Source organism: Drosophila gunungcola, unplaced genomic scaffold (genome assembly GCF_025200985.1).
Source record: "Drosophila gunungcola strain Sukarami unplaced genomic scaffold, Dgunungcola_SK_2 000001F, whole genome shotgun sequence".
NCBI lineage: Eukaryota > Metazoa > Arthropoda > Insecta > Diptera > Drosophilidae > Drosophila > Drosophila gunungcola.
In genome coordinates this window covers 1,715,236-1,734,282 of record NW_026453197.1, presented here as the reverse complement: position 1 = coordinate 1,734,282, position 19,047 = coordinate 1,715,236, and the positions used below count along the sequence as shown (strand labels likewise).

The 19,047-nt window shown below is 39.5% G+C and overlaps 2 protein-coding genes across 15 annotated transcripts in view; both read right to left on the bottom strand.

Moving 5' to 3' along the window:
* Nucleotides 1–203: 203 nt before the first annotated feature.
* On the bottom strand, nucleotides 204–3,734 carry LOC128262644 (CD63 antigen). Of its 4 annotated transcripts, XM_052997032.1 has the most exons (5): nucleotides 3,578–3,729; nucleotides 2,844–2,926; nucleotides 2,486–2,576; nucleotides 1,071–1,673; nucleotides 204–437 (listed from the first exon to the last, which is right to left on the bottom strand). In XM_052997032.1, the coding sequence occupies exons 3-5, from the start codon at nucleotides 2,552–2,554 to the stop codon at nucleotides 363–365; spliced, it is 747 nt and encodes a 248-aa protein (XP_052852992.1). In that variant the 5' UTR covers nucleotides 2,555–2,576; nucleotides 2,844–2,926; nucleotides 3,578–3,729; the 3' UTR covers nucleotides 204–362. The 4 variants fall into 4 exon arrangements, with proteins under 4 accessions (XP_052852992.1, XP_052852990.1, XP_052852993.1 ...); XM_052997030.1 differs by lacking the exon at nucleotides 2,844–2,926 and having other exon boundaries at nucleotides 3,578–3,734; XM_052997033.1 differs by lacking the exon at nucleotides 2,844–2,926 and having other exon boundaries at nucleotides 3,589–3,703.
* A 388-nt stretch (nucleotides 3,735–4,122) lies between these two features.
* Nucleotides 4,123–19,047, bottom strand: part of LOC128262638 (serine-rich adhesin for platelets) — a 43,571-nt gene continuing 28,646 nt past the window's right edge. For 5 of the 11 annotated variants that reach the window (XM_052997011.1, XM_052997010.1, XM_052997006.1 and 2 more), the window contains 10 exons: nucleotides 17,656–18,198; nucleotides 15,005–15,354; nucleotides 13,531–14,926; nucleotides 12,764–13,070; nucleotides 11,767–11,922; nucleotides 10,715–11,404; nucleotides 9,151–9,842; nucleotides 7,499–8,162; nucleotides 5,393–6,624; nucleotides 4,674–4,813 (listed from right to left, as the gene is read on the bottom strand). In XM_052997011.1, the coding sequence (XP_052852971.1) occupies nucleotides 5,780–6,624; nucleotides 7,499–8,162; nucleotides 9,151–9,842; nucleotides 10,715–11,404; nucleotides 11,767–11,922; nucleotides 12,764–13,070; nucleotides 13,531–14,926; nucleotides 15,005–15,354; nucleotides 17,656–18,198 (5,643 nt within the window). In that variant the 3' untranslated portion in view covers nucleotides 4,674–4,813; nucleotides 5,393–5,779. Of the gene's footprint in view, nucleotides 4,814–5,392; nucleotides 6,625–7,330; nucleotides 7,398–7,498; nucleotides 8,163–9,150; nucleotides 9,843–10,714; nucleotides 11,405–11,766; nucleotides 11,923–12,763; nucleotides 13,071–13,530; nucleotides 14,927–15,004; nucleotides 15,355–17,655; nucleotides 18,199–19,047 lie in introns of those variants that run through there. The other 6 variants (XM_052997012.1, XM_052997015.1, XM_052997016.1 and 3 more) reach the window with 6 other exon arrangements.

The following is a 19,047-nucleotide window of genomic DNA, read 5'->3' as shown; positions in this document are numbered from 1 at the left end:
CTTAGGTAATGTGTGGGTACGAGTGTTAATGTGATAACGAACAATGCATTTCAAATTTTATAGAACCTAATACCACTAAGATAAGAACGATAAGATTGGATTTCTAAATCCGACCAATATCAACCTATTTGACTTTCAATAGCTTAGGAAATAAAAGAATACAAATCCATATAAATTAGTTTGAATACTTGACAAAAGTACAGTTTGTTTATAAATGTGTATGTTTATTCATAAAAGCAGAAGAAAAAGTCAATATTAAGCTAAAAACATCCAATGAATTTAGGAATGTCTTATAATTAAATAGCGGGATTCGGCTCCTCTAGCACCTGTTCCGAAACTCAAAGAATCGAGTTCTTCTGGACTTAGATAAAACCAGTAATTCCGTTACGAATCTTGATCTCACGTGCAATATAACAAGCAAAGATTACACCAAAGAACTGGAAAGAAAATGAGGAAAAATGCAATTAGTTTGGTAATAGTATGAACTGGAGGAAGAGGTTTTCATCAAGAATAATGGCGTTAAATCCAAAAAGTTTGATTTAAATATACATTTTCAAACCCAAATGAATCAATAATAGATTACAGTCGTTGCCTAAATTTTAAAAATGTAAATAAAACCATGATAAATAAGACCTGTTCGTCTTTTGAGACGTTCTTATTTAAGATGTCGATATTTTTGATCAGTTTTGGTTGTCAATAAGCAGAAATTGCAACAAAAAAAAAAAACAAACAAATTTCATAAATTGACTAAAACGCATATAATTTTAGGAACATTTTCAAACTTTTTTTTTTGAATAGTTATTAAAATATATAATTTAGGATTTCTATTAGGTGATAATTCATTAAGCTTTAAAATTTTTTTTAAATTTTAACTTTTGTTTTTGTGGATGCAAAATCAGAAAAACCAGACATGTTTTATCATCTATTCAGAAATAAGAGGCTTTACAAAAATGGTAAATAAATATGTACCAAAATTAGTAAAGACCCATTATTTGGTTTAAATATTAGGTTTAAAATCAAATTCGATCGAGAGAAGCCATGAGGTGCGTCTGCAGCTCGGGTCAACTCACCTGCAGGATGGCGATGACCACGCCCGCTGCTCCCAAGCTGACCGCATGGGCGGCAATATAGTTGGAGAAGCCATCGAGGCAGCCATTTATGTGGCGGTCGTCCACACTGGTGCTGTTGGCGAAGCAGTTGAAGGTGCCCGCCGCACCCACCGGAATGGAGCAGCACGAGATGGGCAGCGACTGGTTGGGATAGGTCACAATCCAGTCCTGGTACTTGTTCACACCGCAGCACTCGAACTGCCGCTGCACATCGTCCCAGAGACGAGTGGTCGGGTTCTGATTGAAGGTATTGTACTCCTTCAGAGAGTTGGTCAGCGAAGTGCTGATCAACTTGGAGGCGTCGCTGCGCAGCACATAGCCACTAATGCCAGCAGCCAGTTCGAGAATGAAGATGATGGCCAGCATAATCGAGAAGCCGAGCACCAGGCAGTAATTCTCCTTCAGGGCACCCCAGCAGCCGAAGAACGAGATCAAGATGATGAAGGATCCGATCACGATCAGGAACGTGGGGATCGAGAAGAACTTGCCGGCCAAGAAGAGCTCATAGCCGGTATAGACCGCACCAACGCCGGCTCCAACGGCGATCAGAATAATGCCAGTGATCTGGTTGGAGAAGTTTTGTGATCAATATTAACAACTAATAATAACAATTCTCCGAATCTCCTAAAAAATCTTTGATTTGTTATATGTTTCATAATTAATTATAATTTGCTTTTGACATATTTATGAAGTTGACTAACTATTTCCAGGAATCTTTTTCTATACGGATCCATTAAAACCTATAAAAGAAATTCGTATTTTTTTGACATTTGCTAGCAAATATGATAAGATAGTGTTTTTTTTAGGTTTTTCAGACGTTGTGTTTGTTTAAATTAATGACGTTCTTGAAATGGAATGTAGCAGATACCTACATTATTCTTTAAACTTTAACATAACATAATACTGGAGCTTAATAAATCAAAATATGATAACAAAATTAATTTTTAATATTTAATAATTTTAATATTTAGATTTAAAGTCAAAACCTACGTTTTTTTTCTCTAAATTCATTAAAATTTTACAAAAAGTAAGAAAAAAATTTTAATTAATGTCAAAAATTAACGTTATTTGTTATTAAAATATGTATTATTTTATTCAAATTTTTTGTTAATTTTATTTTGTTAAATTTTGTATCTGGAGCCAGAACAGGAGAGCCGAATTAGTAATAAATAAAAAAATTTCCCTTGAAAGGTCAATTAAATATTCATCAAAGTCTATTTGAAAATGTAATATAAATATTTAATTATATGAAATTGATCAAGGTGATTCCCAATAGAAAGTGACCATCAATCGTTGGCCAATCTAATCTTCACATGTTGTTTATCAGTAGGCTGCTACTGGTGACTCATCCAAACAAAACTATGTAATTTACTTACCAAAAAGATCAAGTTAAATCCAAAGAGCGTGTATTTCACCGCATTTGCGCTGCCGGTTAGAAGCGACATATTGTCTAATTTAGTTTAATCTCTGTAAAGTCAGGAATATCAAAGGTTATTATAAAATATTTGTGTCTAAACATTGGACTAAAGAAAGCTAGACTAACTTCTTGGACAAGCAGAAAATGATACACAACCGTTGCGAATCGATTCCGAAAGTTAAATAAAGTGTGCAGCAGTCCAAACTTAGACACAAAGGGAGGTTTCACTTCTAATCAGTGAAAAACTATATATATATTTACTTATCAGTAAATGATATGGCAAATTGCTTTTGTTTAAGCTGAAGGTGGTCAACTACCTGCTGTGTTTTGTATGCGCTGGTGTTGCCTAGACCGCCAATTCAGACAAGATAAGCCAAATGCTCAAAAACGATAAGATACGCTAGAATAGGATAGAAGTTTGGTGTTTATATTATAACTAAAACAAAATACAATTAAAACTGAAATTTAAAATTAAAAAAATTTTTTTTTACTATTTTTATCAGTGTAGGACTTAAGTTATATTTTATATTTTTTATTCGTATTAATAAAATTATTAATATAATTCCTTCACTGTGGTTATTCAAATGCTCTTTATTTATTATTATAAATTAGTAAGCTTATAACAATTTTTATTTGACTAGCCAAAGTAGGGCAATTAGTAAGTAAGAAGGCTTGAACTTTGTGCCAAACATTCGTGTGACTCATTTAACGAAATAACTCTAGGCAGTTATCAACACAGGTGTTACCACAATTAAACTTGATGGAAGACACATATACGTTTTTCTTTCGATATTTTTCGGTCTGATAATGCAGATTTGTGTTTTATCTGCCCATCAGATCGATGACTCATATATGTGTCACAGCAGGTGTCTTAAATGACTTCTCACGCTGAAATACATAGTGATGTGGAGATTTAAAAGTGTATTTCCAAAATATGCTGCTCTCATTTTTGTTTTTATGTAAACAATTTTCTTATCAGAGGCCCCGTCGAAACATATTGCAGTGGAAGTTGATTTGTTTGTTGCTTTTTTTTTTTTATCAGTTTTCTTACATTTTACTCACGGCACAGAAAGTGGTCGATTTTAGTTGGACGTGACGGCAGTTGGACAACAACTGAGAGCCCCTTCAATTTTCTCGCTCGCAGAGGATTATTGTTATAACGAGCACCCATAAGCTTTACTACCTATCACCGCGTTGGTCTGTGTGAGTTTAGTGATAAAAAGTAAAATATATATAATGAAATACTTGGCTCAAAAGCTGCGAAAAAGCTTTTCACAGAGTTAGCAGGGGTCTGCGAAAAAGAACTTCGACATTGTTTTATCACTACATCGACCGACTGTCTTTTGTTTACCTAGATTGTCTATCTAACTATTTTATTTATACAATTTTAATTCAAAATTGAGAGTTAAAACCGCATAGTTGTTGGCGATTTTACCATATTGTTAAAGTTGTTGTTATAATTTTTATAACAACTTTTAAGTTTGTTAAAGTGTCTATGAACAATTAAATATTTTTCTTTTTGATCTTCATACCTAAATTGTTGTACCTGAATGTTGTAAAATGTTTAGCCCCTCCCACTTAATCATTGCACAATAATTATAATTGAAAAATGTATTATATTTATTTTCATTCACGTTTGCTTGTCGTATACTAAATGCTATCGAAGAATATATATGAGTATCATTTGTTATTTTATATGTTTAGTTTTTAGTTTCATTTTGGGGAACTGCTGGCATAATTTTAATACTTGAATTTTGAGTGCAATGCCAAAGCGCTTATGTGTGATTGGGAGTGGGAAAATGTGTGGAAATGCGATCAGGAACTGGGAGCTGGAACATTTTCAAAGTCACATTTTGCAATATCGAATGTTAGTCAATCGGTTAGTTTTGGGTCCCATCAACCTCGAGTAATTTGTTTGAAATTTTTTCACAATGCCAGAAAATTTCGCAAATTACCAAAAGAAAGTCTCATCGAAATGGGTTGGTTGGTCGCTCGTTTGGGTGTTAGTACGTAAATATTACAAATGTAAATATATGTCATTTAAATTAGGTGTCTCTCATTTCATTAGTAGTTCGTTGCTTCCTCGCTACAGTTTGCCCACAACTATTTCCTGTCCTTGCCGTGGCGATCGCGTTGATGTCTGCTGGCGGCAATCGACGAAGTGGTCAGACTATGCAAATGATGTGGCTGCTGCTCCCGATGACCATGTCCGGATCCATGATGCTTGCCGCTGCTGCTGTGCTGGTGCTGATGATGGTGGTGTCCATTCAGAGTGCCTTTACCGTGTCTGGGGAAACAGAAAGTACCCGATTAGCTTTGTTATTTCAATCCAAAGATTAATATATTTTTAATAGTCTTTCTACTGTTTGGTTTTTTCTTATGATAATCCAAATTGCTACTTCAACTACGTAGTTCCAGTTGCTAAAGAAAAATAGAATAGAGCAAGGCTGCTTGAGATGTTGTGTTTCGTTGTTTGTTTAATTCCAATTTCATTGATGATTTCGGTTGAATTTTTTTTTTGTTTCTGGTTTCCAGCAACATGTTCATAGTCAGTTTTTAGACTTGATTCTACTGATAGAGCAAAGTGTGCATGAGGTTAGAAATTTACGTGGGTTAAGTTTGTTAATAGTAGTCAAACATGCGAGGTCAATTGAATAGATAGAGAATTAGGTTGTTAAAATATTTAAATAAGTGTATTATTTGAGTTTTAACTCTATTGAAATAAAAGTCTATATTAATTGCTACAATTTGAATGCTTGCGAAATTAAATGAAATCAGTTATACCTATGTCCAAACCGTTTTTCGTAAACCCAACATGCAATACTGGGGGTTAAAAAAGAAAACGAAATTTGGAAAAATCGCTTACGCTGTGAAAAGTAAAAACTGAACCCAGACAGGCCCTTTTTCATTTTGTGCGAGTGTGTGCTTTGGCCGAGTTTTTGATTGTGTGCGCTCCAAAATAAATAATAATCGAAAATTAACAACGAAAATCTCTCACGCTTGAGTATTATTTTTGGGGTTTAGTATTAGTAGTGGGGAACACAGTGGTTGGGTGGTTTTGTTTTGTTTTGTTTTGGGTTAGGAAAATGCAGTTCTCAGTTTGCCGGCAGTGGTGTCAAACGTATACGTGCATTGGGTATTATTTTGGGTGTGTTTATATATTTTTGTGACGAGATCCTGGCAGCCAAAGGACTATATATTTATTCTGATTTTTTGATTTTTTGGTTTGTTTTTTTTTTCTATCCCGCGCTGACTATGAACATGTGCAGATGCCGAAGGGCTGGTGGGTGGAAACGGTGCTGCGCACTTGGCGCATTTTCAGCCGCTTTGGCCAGCCGCCCAGGCGGCCACGCCCCTCTCTGGCCACCGCCCCCGCACCGCTACCAAAGCTGCCAAAAAGCTGGGCATGCTCATTGCTCAGATTGTTTTGATATGGCCTTAGTTTATCCGCTTTGCCCGGATCTTCACTCATGGCATACAGCAGATAGTTATCATAAACATGGCTAACACTCGAATTCCTCTTAGCTGGCAAATATGGCAGAAAGGCAAAGCTCGAGCTGGTCGATTGGGTGGCCTTTAGCGAGGGTTTCCTGCACCTCAGCGTGGACTGATTCGAATAGCTGGGCGGGATCATCTGCAGCTTGGTGCGGTACTCATAGCTGGCGGTCTGGTTTACGGGCACTGGGATCATAGATCTCTTGCGTTTGCTACGCGGCGGTGGCTGTGGGACTTTTGACACCTCCACCTCGTCGATGCTCGCGTAGTCTGCCTCTTTGGCAGAATCTTCTCTAGCAGGGCGATCCTCGGGGGTCTCCTCGATGGTTTGATTATGGGCTAAATTCGTTACGTATACGTACGTCAGTTCGTTGTGCGTGGGTGGTGCTGTTGTTGTTGTGGTGCTGGCTGATGGCTTATGCGTTGTGGTTTTCGATGATTTCGAACCGGCTGTTGCCGTTGTGCTCGTGGCTGTCGTTGTGGACTTTTTGTGCGATGTCGTGGTGTCGTGGCTACTGCGACTCGATCTCGTCTTACTTGGCCGACTGCTCTCCCGCGTTCCCGTCGACGGGTGCTCACTGTGCCTAGAGCGACTGGAGTGACCTGTGGCGGGATATTAAGGATAATTGTTAGTTTCAACTTGAATACATTCTAAATTGTGCTAATGGTAGAATTTTCTTAGTAAAAGTATAGTTTTAATATTAGTTTAATATTACATTTTAATTTCGATCCTATTAAAAGTTGATTTAACCAATTTAAATGTACCTGTAATTTTCATGAGCTTAAATATGGATCTTATAATAAGGAAAAATAGAATGTCACATGCTGACCTATTTTAAGAGGATTGTTGAAATAAAACTAGTTAAAATTCTTTTGTTTTGAATTTGTGTGCTGATCAGAACTCAATTTCCCCCAAACAAATACAAAAAGATTGTGAAATTGCAAAAACATTTTTCAAAATCAATATGTTAAATGCTTGTTTTATTTAGTTACTTGAATTGTTTTTATGTTTTATATTTTTAAATGTTAACTTTGTGAAACTACTGTGTGCGTGTGACAAAGTGCAAAACAAAGAGTGAAAATAAATAAATCCGGAAACCCAAGTTGTTGAAAAGAAATGTTTCTTTTCGTTATAGTTTTTTACTGACAAGATATTGAACAAATCAAAAGTGTGTCTTGGAAGGCTAAACTTAGTTCTTCTGCTTAAATAATTTGATCGGAGTGTTTTTTGTGTTCAAGTGTGTAGTTTTTGTGTTCAACTGTGTTATTTAAGTGTTAACTGATCGCAACTGAAACTCATATGGCGAACCTATAACGTTTGCTCAGCCTCTGCGGCTGTGTGGCACCCATAATGAGCAAGCCCAAAACAAGAAGTTCTGCAAGAAACACGATCATTTTAACCGGATTATCCTTATCCTTCATTTGGATCCTTTGGGTGGAGAGTTTGTCATTTTTGATAGGTTTTTTCACAACTTACCCCTGGAGCGTGTGAGTTCTTCGCGATGTTTCTCAGTGCCTCGGGAGCGTTCTCGGTCGCGTTCCTTTTCCCGATCGCGATGGGTGCTCTGCCTGGGGCGACTTTCATCGGCGACACGGGACGATCTTACCAAACGACTGCCGGAGGAGCTCTTGGTCTCACTGGTGGAGTGATCCACCTCGCGGCTGTGCCGATGGGAGCTGCGCTTGGACTCCAGGGAAGATGATCCCGGTGCAGTGGCAATGGAACTGCTCCTCTGCTTACTGCTGTGCCGGTGGACGCGAACTTCGATCGGCTCATGACGGGTTGCTTTCTCCCTTTTGGGGGTGCGCAGGCGCAGACGTTCGGCCCGCTGCTTGGTGGCCACCTGGTCGTCGGAGGATCCGCCGCCATGCGTCATCGACTCCCGCGAACTAGAGCGGGATCGATCGCGTGGACAGCACTCGATGGAGGACTGGGAGGAGCTGCGTGCCCTCGAGGGCGAAGGAGTCGACTGCCGGGAGTTGCGACGCGCCTCCGAGGCAAAGGTGCCCCGGGCCACGCCCACCGACTGGGGGTAGACTTTGACCTTCTCGTCGATGGTCTCCAGCGGCTTGGCGCTGCGACGCTGCAGGGAGCAGGATTTGCGCCGCTGATCCTTGATGGCCGCCTCGTCGGAGAGAGCCTGTGGAAGTAAAGCTGGTATTGTTATTTGTCCTTTTTTATTTTTATAAAATTTCATACCAATTTGGAGACTTAAAGAATCAAAAAACAAGAACATTGTTTGCCAAAAATAATATTTTTCATAAATGAAAAAAAATTATATGTCTACATTTGTTGTATAAATATTCCAACATGAATTTTCTGAATTGAAATAATTTAAAGACAACCCTTACAGCAATTGGCCATTAGCAACGTGAATAAAATAAAAAGAAGCAATCAATGTAAATGAATAAAAACAAATAAACTTAACATTTAAAATGTAACATTTTAAACATTTTAATTTAATATTTGTAACACGTAAAAATCGCATTTAAACATTTTAAAATTTAGCATTCGATATGCTTTTCTAAATCAATTGCTCTTAATTGGAACTTAATTGGCAGCGTATTTAAAAAATTTCTTAGCTTTTTTTTGATTCTGTGCAGTATAATAGTGTTTTCCATTAATTGGTCATTCGAAACCCAAAAATAGCTAGAAATAAAATTGAAACGTCATTCTAAAAAAGCAAAACTTTAAAGTTGAAACTAACTTATTGAAATTTGTATTGCGTTGAGAGGAAACTGTCAATTAATATTTATAATTTTAAGCGGAGTGAAGTTGTAATAATCAATTTTAAGATCGTTTGAATATGAATATCTTTTGTTTTAAAATAACCAGTGCTTAAAATATTTATTTTCTTAAGTTTGCACTGATTTTTATTTTCAAACGTCATAGACGTCTTGTACCTAATGTGAATAAAAATCAGTCGAATTGCAAAACAATAAAACTTTATGCATTTTTGCCCACACAAAGTATAAAAATCGGATAAACTGAAAACAAAATATTATACAAATCCCAGAGTTTGGTTAAAATGAAAAGTCTCGAATAACAATTACTTTCCGTGTCTGCTTTTGAATCCAACTTGCTTATATCTGGAACCTGTTTACCTAGTTTTTCTCCACGTTGCTTACCTTCAAAGTCTGATCAGCGTTGCGGGTCATTTCGCTGAGGATCTGGGCGTCCCTCTGCAGGTCACTTTTCCGCTCGTAGCTGCCCGGCGATCGGGATCTGTCCGGGGAGTGGACCGGCGACTTGACCCGGAAGGTGGTGGTCAGCTCGGTGGCAATATTCTCGTAACAGTGATCCTCGTCCAGATCCTCCCCATCCAGACCATTGTCCTCGAACATGGCATTCTTCTTCTCCTGAGGACTGCTGTGCCTCAGCAGGTCGGGTCGATCGTTGAGCAGTTGCCACTTGGTGGTGGTCGTGGTGTTGTTGGCCCTGGTGACCTCGTCACCTTGTTGGGTCACCTTGCTGCGGCTGGGCAGTGTCCTTCGGGGATTCGAGCTGATTGTGGAGAGCTTCGTCTGCTGTTGCTGTTGCTGCTGCTGCTGCTGCTTCTGCTGCACTCCAAAGTAGGAGAGCTCATGCTCACGCAGCTTGCGAGCTCCACGTGCCTCCTTGACTATCTTCAAGGACTCGCTGCCGGATTCATCGGCATTGTCTGAAATGGCCTGCGCCTGGACCTGCGGCTGAATGAACAGGGTCCTCGGCTTGGCCACCGGTATGAGTTGGCCAATTCGCAGGGTGGGAGGCGTGGCCTTGGGCTTCTCGATTCGGGGAGCATGCAGAGCTATATTCATCACATTCGATTTTGGAAGATCTGCAACGGAGATTATATAATCATAAGTAGGTTAAAGTTAAACAAGTATTTCCGGCAAATAAATATTCAAATTTTTCTTAAAAACAAAACTTACATTCTGCTATGTATTAAAATATTATCGGTATATACAAAAAAAATTACTTAACTGATATAAAGATAAGATTTGTAACCATAAAATATAAATTTGTTCTTTAAAGAATAGACTAATTTTCCTTCAATCTAAATACGCTTCAAAGATATTTGTATTTCGCTAAAATAACTACATATATGTTATTTCTGCTATAATAAAAATAATTTGTAACATAAAAATCAAATAAAGTTATAGCAATTTATCTTTTTGATTTACATTTTTAAAGGTAGTTGTGAGAATACTAAGGATTTGCAATCACAAAACATTAATTTGTATTTCAAATGATTGTAGTTCATTAAAATGCTTGCATATTTTATTGTATTGTAATAAAAATAAAAAGGAACATATAAATAAAATGAAGTTACAGCAAATAAAATTTTTGATTTCAATTTGTAAATTTGTTGTATTGTCTATTAATTCTAAGGATGTGATTTGATTTCACAAAATATTTATTTGTTCTTTAAAAAATCGTCAACTAATCGTTTAATCCGATAAATATTTCAATCGTGTTTCATTTAAATTGCTATAAATAAATAAATTTAAGATGCTTAAACAAAGATTTCGCACTTATAATTAAAATTAAAATATTGCAGTTCAAATTAAAATTGTATTTTTTTCAGCTAGTCAAGGATCCTATAAACACCTGGAATGAGATTATTTTTTGCTAGCCACCCGATCTGATCCCTTAAATGGAACTCCTCTAACTCAACTCCCCAGTTCTCTGTGATGAAACCGGCGTTACCTGCGCGCTGCAGGATCTGGTCTTGTGCCTCGATTTTCCAGATAGTTCGCTTGGCCTTCATCCGACTCCAGCTGCTGGAGTACTCGCAGCCCTTGAACAACTCCGCCGGCGGCTGTTGGTCCGGCGAGGAGCTGCCCTGGGTGCCGCCGCCACTGTCGCTGTTGCTGTCCCGGAAGTACCGCTTCACTTCCTCGTCGGCACTGTCCTCCTGGTCCTGCTCGGCGGCGTCGTAGAGCCTCCGCAACTGGTTCAGCTGCTGGCTCACCGGTATTTGGGTGTTCCCCAGCAATTTGAGACGTGGTGGAGCCAAAGGAGTGCGAGGCAGGGAGTCGTAGAGGGCACTCCCAAAGAGATCACTGCTCGTGATGGAGGTGGTGGACACGGTGGAGGGACGTCGTGATGAGGAGTAGGATCCATCCTCCTGGTAACTGTGCGATCGCAGCATGGGCGTGGGCACCACAATAGTCGGCTGGACCAGAGCGGACTCAATCGAAGCTATGCTCAGGCGTCGCATGGCCTCATCGAATTCACTGGCCGATCGCATGGTCCTCATGATCAGCGAGGTGGACTTCAAGCCCTCGTCCAGGATGCGCTGGTGCTGGCGCAAATCCTCCAGCAACAGCTCCTGGGCACTGGGACGCCGGAACTGGCGCTGTTTCGAACTGGCTGGATGATGATCCAAGGCGGTGCCTGTGTGGGAAATGTGCGAAAGGTGTCGTTGGTTGGCAATTCATTCGTGGCATTTATGTTTGTTTATGTTTTTCTTTTTTTTTAGCATGGTTATCGGAGCTGAGCTTAGCGAGTGGTGTTAGATGTAGCAGATTAGATGTGTGGTTTAGAGAAGCGGCTGTCAGAGTTCACAACATGCATTAGAAATACAATTCAGAGTACAGAGAGTTCGAGTCAAATAGAGGAGTCCATGGCTAAAACCCAGATAGACTAGATCAAACAACGTATTTCGGTGGACAAGGTACTACAAACTACAGGCATACCAACTAGCTTATCGAATGTACAACTAAATATTTGCTAGGGAATATATTCAAAGAGCCCACCTGGTTCTGTCCACTCCTCTGAGCCCAGGCTCACATTGATCTTGGTCGAATATCCATTGCCAGCTGGTGAGGGCTGTTGATGCTGTTGCCTCTGCTCCACGATGCGAATCCTTTCGGCCACCGACTTGGGACTAATGGGTGAGTCACTCGGGATTCCTTTTGGTGAAAAAAGACAAAATGAGTACGGTTAGTTAAACATTTAGAGACACTTTAGAAACTCCTCTATCAGAAACATCACTGCAAAAACATAGTTATTTAAGGAAACCAAAATAAATGTAAACACTCATACTTATTTTAAAAACAACATTTATATAAAAATCAGATACTCGATAGCCCTTGCAGACAGTACTATCTTAAGGTACAAGGTGTTTCATAAAATAATTACCTAGGTAAGGTTTTTACCTTTTGGTACACAATTGTCATGTATCTTGGTACAGTAAAAGGTATAAAAATGTTTAAAAAAATTAATTATTTAAAATGTAATAATTTTGGGGTAATTTTTTTTTTTAGAAAGTGGCAGATGAATTACGTTATTGTAAATACACTCCGGAAATGAAGTCTAGATGAAGAAAAATGTAAGGAGAAACATCTTATATTGAACAGTTGCGGTGAATTATGCTATATTTTATAAGCATATTAGCTTATTGAAAAACAAAAAAAAGTACAAATACTTTAGTACCTAAATATTGTACGTAACATAGAAAATTTTTAAGATAAATTAAAATATTTACCGGGGTAAGGTTATAGGTAGCCTCACATACTTTTTACCTAGGTAAGGTAAAAGGTTTCAAAAAAGTCTACCTAGGTACTAGGTACTATTATTTATATTTGTACACCTCAACACTTTATATTATGTTAGACATAGTTTTGTAAAAAATTTTCACAGTTAATAAATTAAATTAACATATAATTGTGTTTTGCTGTTTGTGATCTTTCTAGTTTCTTTTTTTCTTACAATTAATGAAGTAAATTATGCCTTAATTTTTTAATTACTTACCACTATCTCTAGCTGAAGGACTCTCCCGATCCACTTTCATAGCGGGCACACTCCAAAGGACATCGGCACTCTCTATATTCTCCCCCAAGTGATAGGGCTTCGGTTTGACGGGCTTGTTCTTCAGGATGCCCCGAATGTTGGACAACTCATCCGTCTCGTTGTCCGTGGTGTCCACTCCACTGGTTGAGGTGTAGCTGTTCCGTGAAGTGGACTCCATTTGGCTGTATCGTGGCTCATGCAACGGCTTGGCCACAGTGGTCACTGTCACCTGAGTGCTGCTGGAGGAGTTGCTGCTGCTGCTAGAAATCTGGAGATAATATAAAATATTTATAGGTTATATTACTTTAATTTATGTACTTTATAAAGTATGATATGGTAAAAATAATTGTAAGTGTTATAAAATATTTTTTTGCAATTCACAAATTTTTAATAGGTCATTAATGCACACAATTTAAAAAAAAAAAAAAAAACATATTTGAATAGTCCATTTTCATAATTGTTATATTTTTTTTTAACACATTAATGTCAATTGAATATTTTTAAAAAAGGATAGAAATGTTTTAGTAGAATTAATGAGACCAGATAAATCCGGAGGTACTAATTATTGGCCCGCACATTTTGCATAGAAATATATTATAAGCCGTGAATAACTTTTATAAAATGTTTTTACGAGTTATACCTAAACATGTACAGAGCAGTATTTTAATGAGATAAAATGCAGCTTTATAGGATCGATCAATTTGAATTTCCTCTGCAAAAATACTCACTGGCTGAGTAACCATTTCCGGCGGATCCATGAGCGTGGCTCGGTAGGCCACCGTGCTGGTGGCTATCGTCTTGCGGCGCTGTGGATCGTCGCCAAAGCGGGTCACCTCGCTGCTCTGCTGCTGAGTGGTGGTGCTAGTGGTGCTGGGGGTGCTGCCGCCGGCACTGGCTGACTTAACCAGACTCTGGAGCGGACCGCTGGCGGTGGTGCGGCGGCGTCGGCGAAAGTTTTGCGTGGGCGGCGGCTTGCCGTCGGTCTCCACGATATTGACGCGACCCGATTCGGCGGCAAAGTGCACCTCCGTCTTGCAGAACTCGACTCGCTTCTGGGCGCTGCCCTTGCTGAGGATGTGACTGGTGCTGTTTACGGAGCTGGATGCTCTATCAGCGCCTCCATTTACATGCACCTGCGAGGTCTTGCGAACGTCACGCCAAGTTTCCTCCACCGCAATCGAGTGTCGCTTGCTGAGCTCTCCCTCCGTGGGACTCGAAGATGGGATGGGTTTCAGGGATCGTCCGAAGTGTACAATGGTTCCTCCACCACTAATTTGATTTGCCGCATTTCTTTCGTTCCTCTCCCTTTCCCTCTCCGTGGGTGACCAGTTGCCCAGCTGCTCGCCGGATCTGCCCAGTCCACTGTCCGTGGAGGCATCCACACGGAAGATGCTCTTGTCCTCCGGCGGCGACATCTTCTCGAAGCCGTACGACTTGCGCCGCAAGTGCCACTCGCTGGAGTCCTTGGTGTCCTTTTGCCGCTGGCGGGACTGGGACTCCAGGCTGTGGGTATTGTGCACGGGTCGAAATGCAGAAGCAGAGGCTGCTTCGGGGGCAACCGCCTGCTCCACACTGATCTCCCGCACCACCACTGGCTTCGTTGCCTGGTGGTAGGCCAGAAAGTCCTCCTTGTAGAGACTCTCGTCGGAGAGCTTCTTCAGCTTGCCGCGTATCTCCTGCAGGGATTCGGCGGTGAGGAAGGTGTTCCTCTTGGCCACCGTTGGCTTGGCTGTGGGAGGAGTGTTTAGTATGTTGTCCAGAGCAGCCAAATCCACGTGATTGTTCCGCATGGCCGTGTGCAGGCGACGTCCGTTCTCCAGTTCCGCCCGCAAACGGGCCACGCTCACCGAATTTCCCGGCAAATCCAGGGGTCTAGTGGAACGCGCAGCCAAGGTAGCCGGACTCTTGTAGTGATCTTGGGACTGAAAGGATCTGCGCAACTTACTGACCCGGCGCCACTCGCCCACCGGCTGCTCGGCGGGATCCTCACGCTCCCAGTCGTTGCTGAGATCATCCGTGGAAATGGAGCGGGAGCGCTGGAGCAGAGTGGATCCAATGGAGGGCACTGGAGGAGCGTAGACCGACTGGGACACCTGCTGACGACGCTGATGGCGAGCCGTGAGCCTGGAGGAAAGAAGTTCGTATGAGATTTGTGTGTGGATTTGAGGCCAGCCAATCGGCAAATGGCCAGAAATTTCCTACCGCAGATCGTCGTCTCCGTCGTCATCGTTATAATGCCGGAAACTTTCCAAATCACGACGATGCGTTGGCGGGGCTACGTCAGCATCAGCAGAGGTACTGCCAGAACCACCCACGCCGCTTGGCAGTTGGCCATATAAGTCGGCCTGCTTGCCCCAAACCGCCGACGATGATGATGCTGACAATGGCGATGATGATGATGACGACGACGAATCTGGTCCCACAATTGCATGTAGGCTTATTTTGCCCGCACTTCTGTGGGTGTTGCTCGCTTGTTTCGCTTGACTCGCTTGTGCTGCAGTTGTTAAGTTCGAATTGTTGCTGCTCTGGCTGGAAATGCTCGAACTGCTTTTCTGTAAATGGCAGGCAAACAACAAGGAAAGGTGCAAAATTAAAAACAAAATTAAAAACAAAATTAAACAAAATCAACTAAAATCATCAAAATCAGCAAGCACAAAGAAGAGCTCAGCACTCAGTCGGACTGAGCGCATTATATCGCTATGTATATCTCGAGTGCGGGTGTCTTTCGTATGGTTATCGTTATTGATGCCGTTTTTATTGTAATTGTTGTGCTATATAAGAGTGGGTGCACCGTTTGACAGGAACTGCTTTAGGAAGCCGAGCACTTAAGTCGCAGCTTGAGTGCTAAGTAAGCGACGACTTATGAATTTCCGCATTGGGAAAAAAGAATTAAATCCTTGAATAAATTAAGAACTAACAGAGAAACTAAGTGGGCCAAAGGAGCTTAAGTAAACAAGGCTTTTTGCCATAAAGTGATTTAAATCACTGAATAAATTATTCGCTGATTGAGAAATTAAAAGCGGATTACATGATTTGTCTTAAAAAGCGCACAAATAAAAAGCATTTGATTTATTGAAATGTTCGTATGGCAATGCTGCCTTTCTGCATCACTGTATAAATTGTTGTTTCTAAAATTCTGTGATAAAATTTTAAAAAATTTTTTTGTAATTGTTTATACATTTAGTATAGTTTATTATTTATACAAAAAGTCAATTTATTTTACGAAGTGGCTTAACATAACCAATACTTAATCTTTTTTAAATAAATTTGCAAATCCATTTATGATTAAAAATATTCTTTAAATTATTATTGATGTTTTATATAAATTTTCACTATTTTTTCTCTGCTTGCTATTTGACTTGTTTAATCCCAGCGGTTTGAGAAACAAAACGAAATTCCCGTAACGATATTTTCGTAGCAAGATTGATGGTCAGAACCCTAAGGTGATTGTGGGCGTTGATCTTGTCTCAAGACACTTTCGCAGTCACTTTTTTGGCTGCCCAATAATTAGACAGCTTTTACTGTTTTGCCTAATGAGCGAGTCGCGTTTCGAGAGAGTTGGCGTAGAAATTTCCATTGTGGTCATGACCCAGATGTCCAGCTGAAGTGCTAAGCAACGCCTAAATGAGCCGCACTATTATTAAACATTTCCATTCGATTTCGATTCGGTTGATTAGTCAAAGGTTCGTCAGAGCCAGACAGCTTGTGGAAAGTCTGGTGAGATATAGTGTGATATATGACTTTTGACCAATTGCAGAATAATAGAAACATTTGTTGTATTTTTTTGGTAGCTGTCTGATGTTCTTAAATGACACTTCCATTAATTTATACCATGTTTTTTTGGCCAAAACAACATTGTCTGAGTAGGAAATCCCCTTTATTTATGGATAAACATTTAGAAGTTCTATAAATATTAAGTGTTTTTATTTGCTACCTTAGGCACAATGATAAACTCTTAGAGCCTTTACTTAATGTATTTCGTAATTTCGTAAGCAATTTTCGAACCCCAGTTCATTACATGATTTCCATGATTTTCCCAGCGGCTAAGAGCCAACGATTTTCCCCCAAACACGACAATCTGCGACCGTTAACAACTTGCCATTTTCGGTCATTGCCATGGCCATGGTCATGAGATTACTCCTCGGAAACAAGCGAATACAAATTCGAGATGGAAGAAAGCAAACATTGGCTCATGCTAATGAGCTAGCTAAACAAAGCGAACTACACTGAGTAAATAAGGGGCTTACCATGATAATGAGCCGATATTTTTTTTATTTTAAGTTATAATATTTTCGGTAATATCAATAAGTTTTAACTTTATTTTAATCCTTTAAGTAAACATTTTATTTTAAAAATATTCTAGATATATTTAAAAATTTAATAAGGAGATTTCTTACAGTTTTAACTTTAAACCAAATTGGTTACAAATCTGAGCATTGAATTTATTAAAATTATTTACTTTACAGATTTCATTCACACATTTGGATATAAAAAAGGTGTATTTAAAATAGTTTTAACACTCAAATATTTTATTTATCTTATTATTAAAATATGGAATTTGTGTAATGAAAATATGTCAGAATTAAATATTTCTGGGAGCAATTTGACTAAGTGAGAATGATCATAAAAACGAATAAAACAAAAATTAAAAAAAATATGACAACATTCAATACAAAAGTTTTTATTTATATAAGACAATATTTATCGAAAAGAAAAGATGAATTGTTAACAAAAAATACACCCCAGATTACTTTGATTGGCATGTAAATCCATTTTTTGCTGTGTTGCAAAGTCAGTAGAAGCGAGACCCTGACTGTGGACTACCGCATTGGAGCCTGGCCCAGGCGACTTACCATTAGATTGCTCAATTTCAGACTCGGAGCCGTATCGGGTAACAAATTGTGGCCGCCTTTGTGCAAATGCTCGTCGGCAGCGTCGTCTTGATCGCTCGCCTCGCCATTAATCACAACAAAGTCAACATGATCGTCGATGAGCTCCTGGCTCAGTGCGGATGCGAATGCGGGGTCGAAGGTGGTGGCGGAGGCGGATGTGGCTGCGGATGCGGATGCGGACGAGGTACGAACAATGCCAGCATCGCTGCCGCTGAGACTGCAATCGTCGCTCAGTTCGCAAATGTCAACACCACCCTGCTCGATTTGGGGAAGGATAGTGGACTTTAGTGGTGCATCATAGCCATTGCTATTGCGCGTGCGTTGGGTGGTGGATGTGGTGGTGGTGGATGTGGAGGAGGACCACGAGGACGAGCTCTTTTGTACTGTCTGTGTGCGGATCACCTGCATGGCGCCGTTGGCGGTGCGAGCCTTCAGCACCTCCAACTGTTTGCGCTGCGTGTGCTGTGTGCCATTCGGCTGTGAGATGTTTTGGGAGTCGGATATCTGGGGAAAGATCGGAGAGAGAGTGGGATTCAGTGGTGGCAGGATAATGAGTGGATGTTTCAGGGGGATTTGTCTTGGGTTCTATTTTATAATGCAATGCCAGTTATTGAAAATTATTGGTATTTTAGTAAGACTTAAGGTTTAGTTGGACTTTGACTTAGTGGAATTCCCTATCTAGTATATTGTTTTGGTGAAATCTGTAGTCTTTGTATGTTATATAAATGATGTCCCCAAAGCCCATTTTTAAATATCTGTAACATGGCTTTCAAAATTTCCATGTATTTCAATTATTAGGTCACAGAAAAAAATATAATATAATAATAAATATATTACAAAAATAGGAACATTTATTTTTAAACCAGAGTTATTTATTAAAAAGTTTGTTTATATAATGGCTAGGTTTTTATTTTTTTGTATACATTTTTCAAAAAGCCATTTTAAGCTTAAGTCGATTAATAACTCAAAGCTACAATAATATGCTAATAAGACTTAAAAATACTTTCTAACACTTAAATGCAAATTTAGGACATATAAACAAATATGTATCAAACCAGAGTTTATATTTTTAGCAACCTTAGCTCACTTAAAAGAGCTTAAGTCTGCCAGATCAATTAATACATAAAGAAACTACCGATAATTGTCTTGTTTTATCGATTTTTTTTGCTTTAAATAACATTCAAATCTGTTAAAAATAAGATAAACAAAAAACTAAATAAGCGATCACAATGTGATTGTATGGGTGTGGGTGTGGAGCATGCTGGGCGTTAATGTGCTTTGTCGCATGGCATTCGGCCGTTGGCAACGGGGCGTATGAAAGTTGCCAGACGAAGCACTTGACCGTCAAGCCTC